We start from the raw sequence: 10102 nt of genomic DNA, 5'->3' as shown, positions 1-10102 counted from the left end.
TCTGCTCTACTTCTGGACAAGAGCGACAAACTCAAGTGCCAGTATACAGTCCCGACATGAATAGACTCCTCCCTTTACGATAACAAAATTAAAATGAAGCGTTATCTTATAACTCTAGTTAAATTTCATATAGCCTACGTAAAGGTACAATTTTCTCTGTAAATTTGCAAAGAAATAGAAAACTATGTATCTGTTAATTTGAGTAGCCTAGTAGCCTATAAGGAAAGCTAAAGACCATTTCTCTAACTAAAAGAAAATAAAAGAATTAAGATATTATAGACCGAGAAGTCTCTAATATGTTTATAATTATTTTTATTTTTATTTTATTTTATTTTATTTTATTTTCACTCCCTTGCTGTATTGATGTAAAATAGTTTGAAGCATAATAATAAAAAATTGTTATAGTTTGTAGCATAAAAAAGTAAAAAAAAAAAAAAAAAAAGAATAGACTCAGTCTGACAGCAGGTGTGGTCCACATGGAGTCATAATAATATATAATTGTGCCTAGAATAAAATATAAGGAAGCATATCAGATGTTACAGATAATAAAAATATAAACATTCATTATTGTCATTTTGAGGAGCTTTTTTCCCTCGGGAAAAAAATTGTTTTGGCCGCCGTCAAAGCGCCATATTTGTAGCGATTTTTTTTTCTCGCAAAACGCTTTTTAGATTATTAAAACTACTAACGTATATTATTGAAATATTGTCGTTGTATTGTGCACCTCTACTGAGGTGTGGGAACGGGTTGTCATCGCCTGTGTTTGTGAGGGAAGGAAATGACCGCAACACCCGCCGTTTGTTGTGAAGCGGCGGGCTAATGTGTATTAGAAAGCTACCGATGGCTGCAAACACTTGTTCGTGGGTAAGAGGATATTTTACATGATAAAATGTGAACACAGCAAATAACATCCTTCCGTGTCACAAATATAAACCGTTTCCAAGTGGTATGTATTATTTAGGGGCGCAATGCTAACTTCAGTTAGCCAATAAGCTAACATCTGAAGAAACATACAAATTCACTGTTTGTGATCTCCATCTCTCTATGCTTGGTTAACAATGAATTAGAAATAAAACACATATATATTGTACTGCGTATATTGTTCTGGTATATCAGAAAAACATTTACTGAATATAAAAACACTGCTGTATTTATAATTTATTGCTTTTATTAGTTGGCTCTGTTCCATACTAGTGAACTGTTTAGGCTGGGTTTTGAGACATAACCAGAAAGACTGTTGTACTGTTAGTTTTGTTTATCTGACTCTTTAATTAATTTTGTTTTATTTATTTCATAATTTCTTTAATACATACTTTTGAGGATTAACTTAGTTGCAAGACATTAGTTTGTTTCACTAGGTTTTCTTTAACTGTCTTTTCAGGCTCAGAGACAGATTGAACATGGGGTGGAAACGCAAGTCTTCTTCTCCAGAACCACAACCGAATCCTGCCAAAGCACCTAAGAGAGGATCTGTCAGCAGATCTCCTTTCTCTCTCAAACGGTCTCCTAGTTCCTGGAGAAGAAAGGTCTCTACCCCCACTAAGAACAAGAGCTGGACCTCAATCCAGACACTGTCTCCAGACAGAAATGTTCATCAGTCCAATTGCCATGAGAAGAACTACAGCGCAGGTAGTGTGGAAACAAGCAGTATTACTTGAGTGAAGTTTAGAGCAGAACTTGATATTTGGTTATTTCCTGTGTGTGTAGGCCATGGTGAAGATGACAGTAGCAGTGTCCAGTCCTCCACTCCAATTTCATCCCCACTGCAGTCAGAGGAGGATGCAGAGCTGGGTCTGGTCATCACTGTGGGTGAGTCAGACCATTTAGCCTTGCCATTAACCACTCTTCACTTAGTTATGTTACTTTCTAACTAAGATAAACATCACTATTGAACTTAGTTGTTTTCCAAAGTCTGACTGAAGTCTCATTGCTTGTCAACCTATAGATGAGGACAGGTGTGAAGGGGAGGAGTGGCTAAAGAAACAGAATGGAGTGAATGTAAAGAAGAGTGGAATGACTCGGGTGGAAGGAGAGATCCCTGAGAAGAATGTAGAGATGGAGAAGACTACAGAAGAGCTTGAGGAAGAGGATGAGAGTGAGGAAGAGCTGAGGAAGCTGGACAGAGATTTAACGCTCAAGTCCAAAAAGCTCAAGCTCTCCTCTGTCAACGTTCGTAACATCATCCATGTGAGTCTGATTTCAATGAGAAAGTCCGTTTAGATTTTATGCATGTGTTCTTGAGACATCAAACAAATGCTCTTGTAGTAATGAATCAATCTGTGAAACTTCAAGAAAAATAACATAATTATGAGCACATTTTTACCATCAAATCAGTGTGAAAATAAATGACAAACTTTTTAACAAATGATTTTTTTGTTTGACCTCAGGAGGTGGTAACCAATGAGCATGTTGTGGCCATGATGAAAGCTGCTATAAGAGACACACAAGATATGCCCATGTTTGTAAGTTCCACCTTTATTTAACTCTTATAGTGGAAGTCTGTTTGAAAATGGTAATTTTATTTATTATGTTTGATTGTTTATTTATTACATTTGATTTATTATGTTTATGTCCTGTTTAATGTAGGAGCCTAAAATGACCCGTTCTAAGCTCAAAGAAGTTGTTGAGAAAGGGGTGGTGAGTGTGATTTATTTATTTTTTCTTCTGAGAGAAAAAAAAAGGTTTTGAGCATTTTAAGCTCTTACATGTGAAGGGTGTTGATATTTTTTTTTTTTTTTAAGGGGATGGGCAATTGGAACATCTCTCCAATAAAGAAGCCAAGTGAGATTAAGGTATCAGATTGTTATGATGTATCACCTTTGAGAATTTGTATTTAACTTTTTTTTGGTTGATGTTCACTGCTAACTGGTAAATGGGACTCTCTCATTAGCCACCCCAGTTTGTGGACATTCCCCTGCAAGAGGAGGAGGACTCCTCTGATGAAGAGTATTGTCCTGATGAAGATGAGGAAGATGAAACGGCTGAGGAGGTGCATATCACAAACATATAATATCATACTTATTTAAAATATATGTATTTTAAATTATTTAAATTATTGTATAAACATCATACACTGCCTTTGAAAATATGTTTTTTAAAGAAATTAATACTTTTATTAAATGAGAATAAGAATTAAATTGGTCAAAAGTTTTTGTAAATTTCAAATAATGATCTTTTGAACTTTCTATGCACCAAAGAGTCCTAAAAAATGGTTTTCACAAAAATATTAAGTTGCACATCTGTTTTCAACATTGATAATAAGAAGACATATTTCTTGAGCACAAGATCATAATAATAGAATGTTTTCGGAAGGACCCTGTTTCACTGAAGAGTAATGGCTGCTGAAAATTCAGCTTTGCCACCACACAAATAAATTACATTTTAAAATATATTTAATTAGGAAAGTTACATAAGTAAATTACACAAAATTGCAGTTTTTTTCTGTATTTTGAGTAAATAAATGCAGCCTTGGTGAGCATAAGAGACTTTTACCAAAAACTACAACAACAAAAATCTTACTTTAAATATTATTTTTCATTAGAGGTCCACTTATAATACTTTCTTTTTGCAACTTTTCCCTCCCTCTTTTTGACCTATAGAATTTAACTGTCCATTTTTTTGTGCCTTTTAAGAATGCCCCCTTCACATGTAAAACAAAAAGGCATTTAGACAAGCTGTGGTTTAATAATCACTTGTTTATTATTACTGTTTATTACTACCCTATTCTACGGGTAACCTCTTGACTGATTTATAAAAGAATATATTTGAATTTTCTCTCAGACATTTTTGGAGAGTGATGTGGAGAGCACAGCCTCCTCGCCACGTGGCAGCAGACGTTCTACCTCTCATACGCCTCCCCAATGTGATGATGCCAGCAACAGCCCCAGACTGGTACTTTACATAGTATTATGATCACATACACACTCATATTTCATTCTTTTTGCACATTGTTCAAAGTTTAAGTCTCTTTTTTTCCCTCCTCATCTCTGTTACAGAAGCCCAAGCTCTCCAGGCACTTGAGAGTTGAAGCAGTGCCTATGGGTCCTCCTGCCCCACCTCCTCAATCCTGTGGCCCCTCGCGGTCCCTTAGGGCCCCTGACCCCTTCATTGAGAAACTACATGCTGTGGATAAAGAACTTGAACTCGGTCCTGTCTGCATGGAGCCTTACCAGGTAGCAAATCACATAGACTCAAAAATCTCTCTGCCTAGTATATTTGGTTCTCTCTCTAAAATCACTGTGTCTATCTGCCTGTCTGCAAAAGGCTTTGAGCAGTGGTGGCGGAGGGGGGCCGAATGACAGTCTGGTAGCTTGTCGTACTCGGTCAAAACGTCCGCTGAGAGACATTCCTCTAGATCAGCTGGAGGCAGAGCTCTGTGCGCCGGACATTACGCCAGATATGTACGATAACATCTTCACACCAGAGGACCGCGAATGGACACAATGGCTGCAGGGACTCATGACCTCTAATCTGGACAATGAAGGTCAGGAGGTGTAGCGTCTACTGCACGTGATGTTCACAAAAAGATTATATTTCCCTTCTAATTTTAATTTGCTTTTATTTCTGTTAATATTGTAATCATGATTAATTAATAAATACATTCATTAATTTGAGTAGTATTTACATTAAAAATCGGTTTTAAAAAAAAGTTTTTAGACAAGTTGCAACTTACAAGTTGGAAGAAGAAACTGTACTCTTAAAACTATTTTGAACATTACCCAAAATAACAAATAATAAATATTTAGCAGAGATGCATTAAATTGACAAGTGAAAGTATATACTTTTGCATTGTTACTAAAGATGGAAATAGAAAAAGAAAAAATTGCAATTTTTTTAACATTCTATTGCACAATGATACTTTTTTTTACGGTTTTCACAAAAATATCAAGCTGTACAACTCTTTTCAACATTGATGATAATAAAACATTTTTCTTGAGCACCAAATCAGCATATTAGAATTATTTCTGAAAGATCATGTGACACTAAAGACCGGAGTAATGGCTGCTGAAAATTCAGCTTTGTCATCACAGGAATAAATTGGTTTTAAAATGTTAAAATGGAAAACAGTTGTTATAAATTGTAATAATTTTCACCTATTACTGTTTTTACTGATTTTTTAAAAATAATAATAAATGCAAACTTTGTGAGCATAAAATACTTCTTTCCCCTAACCTTTGAAATGGTAGTGTATTTGATATTATTTGGGGCAGTTTTTGACACCTCTTATTCTTGTTTACTGGCCTGGGCTGAACCAGTGAACCTTCAAGTGCGATCGTGTCCTTTAAACAAATCACTGTCATGCCTGTTGCACACAGATCCTGTCAAAGCACTTTTCTTAAATGTCTTAATGGCTTCCTCTGAGTGTGAGACTAGTTTTATGTGTGTGTGTTAGCGGTTAAGTACTACCTCTGCTTTTTCTACTCATGTTTTTCTTCCCCTGACCTTTTCCCCAGTTTCCTCTCAGCATCACTGCTTTACGTATTTGTTCACACACATGAAAGATACAGTTCTTCTGACGATTCTCTCTCTGTATTTCAGAAGAGGCTGATGAAGATGATGACCCTGAATATAACTTTCTAGATGATTTAGATGAGCCAGATTTGGAAGATTATAGAAATGATCGTGCTGTTCGTATCACAAGTGAGTTTTTGTACAGGTTGTAGATTGGATAAAACACTCAGTTTTAAGTATTTGCTTTAAGTAATGATTTCATCTCTCTTTTGCAGAGAAGGAAGTCAATGAGCTCATGGAAGAGCTATTTGAGACAGTAAGAGGACTTAACACTAACAGGAACAAACTAAATCCAGTCACTCCTCACTCATTTTCCCTCCTATTTTATAGTTCCATGATGAGTTGGCTGCCAACGAACAAGACGAGGAAGGTCATGAAGAAGATGAGGAACGTGATGAGGAGGCCAATGACACGCCACAATTCAATGTCCCTCAAGCCATTAGGTAACACCCTCCCTAGCTGAGAATACTATTTTATAATAATTTAAGTTTTATGTTTCATCAGAATGGCAGTCCAGCAGATTTTCTTTAATGCTTCTTGTGCACATATAAAAACATCCCTCAATCTCTAAAGATTCACTATGTTTCTATTTGTCATCAGGTTTGAGGAGCCATTGGCTCACATGTTGACTGCATGCAGGCGGACAGTCAGAGAGCAGCTGGATGCTTTGCAGCAGCGACGGGAGAACCAGGTTCGGACCACCCAGCATGCAACTGGGCCTGGCATGGTTCTTGTGCAGCCCACCTGTCCTCTGGTGGTCACGTCTCCTCAGAGAATTCAACTGCAGCAGCAAATACAGCAAGTAAGAACGTTTTAAACACCACCATTCACAATGAACATGCTTAATTTACTTAATATATCTTGGTCACAAGGATCTAGTCTTTTGCTAAAAAGCTGTTGTTCTTTGTCTAAGTGTGATTCATGTAATGCATAGGGGAAACATCTCAAACCTCTTGTGTTATCTTGATATGATTTAATTTTGGTTTACAGTTTAACTTTTTTCCCTCTGCAGCATGTCCAGTTACTGACACAGGTCAATATGCTGTGCAGCCCAGTGAAGGCACTACAGAGTGAAGCTCAAACCACCAAACATTTCCTGGTAAGAAAATTTGGGATTAAACACACCAGTTTCTTTTTTTTTTTTTTAGAAACTTTTAAGGCACAAGAAAAGACTACTGAACATGTTTCAGAATTTACCAATGGAAAGAAAATGTTGTGTTGCTTGTCAGATAATTTTTTTATCATGTTTATTGAAATTCAAAAAGCAGTACAGTTATAACAAGTACAAACACATTTTTACAAACATTTTCTTCCTTCTCTTTGAGTATTAAAATGTAATTTTCCCCTTTATATAGAGATTGTAATTTCCAAGATGTTGTTTTACATGAATAAATCTATTTTTGATACATTTGCAAGTACTGATAGTGTGTGCGATGTTTTTGCTTTGATGTTTTATATATATAAAAATTGTGCAGACAATGTGATATGATAAAGGAGTTTTAACATCTTTGACATATCACTTTATATATCAAAATCAAATGAGTACTTTCTCAAAAATTGTTGAGAGTTTGCCGTACAAGTTGTAATTTTACAATAATTGTTCCCTGTCCTGTGTTGACAGGGGGAGTTGCTGTCATTTGCGGAGCGGGCAGAGGAGGAGAGATCAACGGTTAATACAGGTTTTAGAAGCATGTTTAGGGTGTGTAACTTGCAGTCCTCCCTCAACTTGTTGGAGGAGTTAAAGCAATGTCCTTCTCCTCTGTATCTTCCTCCCAAACCCATTCGCCCAAACTCAGGTTAGGCATCTCATATGTATTTCATATGACCCAATTAATCAAATCAATCGCACATGCATAGATGTGTATATATATATGATGGCAGTATGCTTTCTTTGTTTCTGTAGCTCGTTCGTACCCGTTGCTTCCGGCTGGTCTTGCATGGTTGTTGGCCACACGCACTGTGTTTCTGTACCCAGAGCTTCTTCCACACTGCAGGCTGGATCCAGTCCTGCATCCCCCATGCAGCAAACATTATTACACCAAAGGAGAAGACGGGTACAAATGGCTTTGACTCTCTACCCCATTTAGGTTCAGTCATGGGAGTAAATATTTTAATGTTTTAATCTATAAATAATTGAATTATTTAAATATAGTATATCATCTAGTGCAGGGGTGCCCAAACTCGGTCCTGGAGGGCCGGTGTCCTGCAGAGTTTAGCTCCAACTTGCCTCAACACACCTGCCTTTAAGTTTCTAGTATGCCTAGTAAGAGCTTGGTTATCTGGTTCAGGTGTTTAATTGGGGTTGGAGTTAAACTCTTCTGGACACCGGCCCTCCAGGACCGAGTTTGGACACACCTGATCTAGTGTCTTATATGTATTTCAATTTTTTAAAAACGTGTACAAAAATTTTAACTACAAAAAAAGTTAAAATTCACCTTTGGCTTGCAAATGCCACACCAATAATACTGGAATTGGTCAGTGAAGAAAGAAATGTTAATGTGGGCTTTTTGCAGAGTCCTGTTTCAAAGTAAGCAATTTGTGGAGTTTGGACAACTGACACCACCTAGCAAACACTAGCCATACCTTCACCCAGTTTACCTTCTGCCTCTCTCTCATCCCCTGCTCTCACCTCTGTACAGTCTCTTAGTCTTGGGGTTAAAGCACTTTGCTCAAACAGAGTTCCCATATCACCTGATGAGCCGCTATCTGATCCGGCCCAAGCGTCAGGAGCAGCTGCGTGTGCGTGTGAAGGACATGGTGTCCCCCAGAGCCCCACACAACATCATCAAGGTGATCTATCTGTTCATCTGCCTATCTTCATATACACTAGTATTTGTGGTGTTGGACATTTGCCCCTAGTCTTCCCCAGTTTCTGTCAATTTGTCTATGATTTCAACACCTTCTGAAATTGCAAATTAAAATAATAAAAACTTAGTCCTACTGAATGGGGACAAAGACTATAGATATACAAAGACGGTTCACTCCTGTTATTTATGAATGGGAGAAACTGCAACTTGCACTATGGCGGAATATGTCCTGCCTTCTAAATGAAAGCCAGTCGCTGATTGGTAAGGTCATTGCATCACTGCAGCGGCCGTTAGAAGCGCCGGTTGCCATAGAATCTTTGATGGGGGTTAAAAGTTTTTGACAATGTATTATTGTTTTTCTTAGTTTTACTGCCAGAATCGTGTGGTTCCTCCTTTACCTGTGATGTGCAGACCTGTGGTGCCTGGAGAGGAATGCCCTCCTGTGGAGAGAGAGCAAGACTTGATGCCCAACTGGCTGAAGGTATTACAACCTCAAGCTATTACAAGACCAGTGGTTCTCAACCTCAACCTACAAGGCCCCCTAAGAGGGCCTTCGAAGACAATATTTGAAGGCCCTCTTATCTAAACTGAAATGTACCGCTGGAACTTGGAACAGCTGGTGAATCACTGCCCTAAACTCTTTAACTAAAACCATTCTAAAATAATTTTATCTATCTGACTATAAGTACACTCATGATGGTTTCAAATTTATTTACAGAAAAGCTTGCCATACATCCATAGGGCAGTTTGTCAGAACAGTTTACAGGTGACCTCCACCATCAAGTCTCCTACCCTTGTCTTCCCGAAAGGAACACGCTACTCACAGTTCCTCCCTAAAGGCGTCACTCTGCGTCTGCACCCTTCACAGAGACCAATTCGTGCTTCACAGCCCAAATCTCGACCTCTACGTGGTTTTGCCTGTCCTACTCTCACACCACTGGCTAAAGCGCCTCCATGTCCCACAGGTTCAGGAAATGTATTGACCAATGTGTCCACACCATGTCCAGCACATGGTGTAGTATTATTGACCCAAACACCTAGCACTCCTATAAATGGGATGTTCCCATTGGTTCACCCCCCTTTGACCCCTGCCCATGGGACTGTCCCACTGAGCACCTCTTGTCCTGTTAATTTCCAGTATGTTACTCCAGAATTGGGGGCTGGTAATCCAGCACACCCTCCTGCCAACTTGCCCCCCACTGTAGTTCAGATACCCCCGTGTGATATCCCTCTACTTAGTACTGGAACAGTCAGGGCGTGTGGCATGCAGCAGATGTCCAATAAACAGAAGAAACGGACCATACCTAGAAAACTTGCTCCTTTGAAACCAGCCCCCCGGCTACCCCAGCTATTGCCCCTGTCCTCTGGGAGTATGGGAAACGTAAGTAACCCTGCTGTTATTATGGATCATTCAATATGCATGAATGTCACACAGAAATTCCCATCAGATAACGTCATTGTTATCAAAGCCCATGAAAATGCCGCCACACAAAGATTGGTCACATCTCCCTCTCAGGATCTTGTCATACAGTTAGTCCCTGGGACACAGGCCTTGAGAAATTCCTCAAGTCCCTACATTGGAAAGACGACACAGAAGTCCGAATGTGTGATTTTGCAAACCATGAAGGATGGCACTCCCATTCAGTATAGTGTGGAAAATGGTCAAAGGAGTGTCTTCTCTCCTCTGACAGCAGCACCAGCAGAAGACAGTTCTCAGTTTGTGCTGGTTCAAACCGTTTCCTCTACAGGGGTTCCTCAGTTTGTACTTCTGCCTCAAGACTCCA

General features: G+C 38.6%; 1 protein-coding gene across 1 annotated transcript in view; it reads left to right on the top strand.

Annotated features, from left to right (window-relative positions):
* Positions 1-742: 742 nt before the first annotated feature.
* Positions 743-10102, top strand: part of LOC107668496 (GON-4-like protein) — a 14816-nt gene continuing 5456 nt past the window's right edge. The window contains 22 exon segments of the mRNA XM_016460382.1: positions 743-864; positions 1382-1629; positions 1708-1809; positions 1946-2187; positions 2388-2462; positions 2587-2637; positions 2742-2792; positions 2891-2989; positions 3781-3891; positions 3996-4172; positions 4264-4483; positions 5539-5640; positions 5727-5767; positions 5842-5954; positions 6112-6313; positions 6524-6610; positions 7133-7307; positions 7415-7565; positions 8151-8301; positions 8683-8799; positions 9037-10100; position 10102. The exon segment at position 10102 is cut by the window's right edge and continues 720 nt beyond it. Of these exon segments, the coding sequence (XP_016315868.1) occupies positions 1401-1629; positions 1708-1809; positions 1946-2187; positions 2388-2462; positions 2587-2637; positions 2742-2792; positions 2891-2989; positions 3781-3891; positions 3996-4172; positions 4264-4483; positions 5539-5640; positions 5727-5767; positions 5842-5954; positions 6112-6313; positions 6524-6610; positions 7133-7307; positions 7415-7565; positions 8151-8301; positions 8683-8799; positions 9037-10100; position 10102 (3561 nt within the window). The 5' untranslated portion in view covers positions 743-864; positions 1382-1400.

The sequence above is a fragment of the Sinocyclocheilus anshuiensis genome, unplaced genomic scaffold (genome assembly GCF_001515605.1).
Source record: "Sinocyclocheilus anshuiensis isolate Anshui unplaced genomic scaffold, SAMN03320099.WGS_v1.1 scaffold1955, whole genome shotgun sequence".
In the NCBI taxonomy this organism is placed as follows: Eukaryota; Metazoa; Chordata; class Actinopteri; order Cypriniformes; family Cyprinidae; genus Sinocyclocheilus; species Sinocyclocheilus anshuiensis.
The sequence above is the reverse complement of the archived record's forward strand: the minus strand, read 5'-3'. Positions and strand labels throughout refer to the sequence as shown.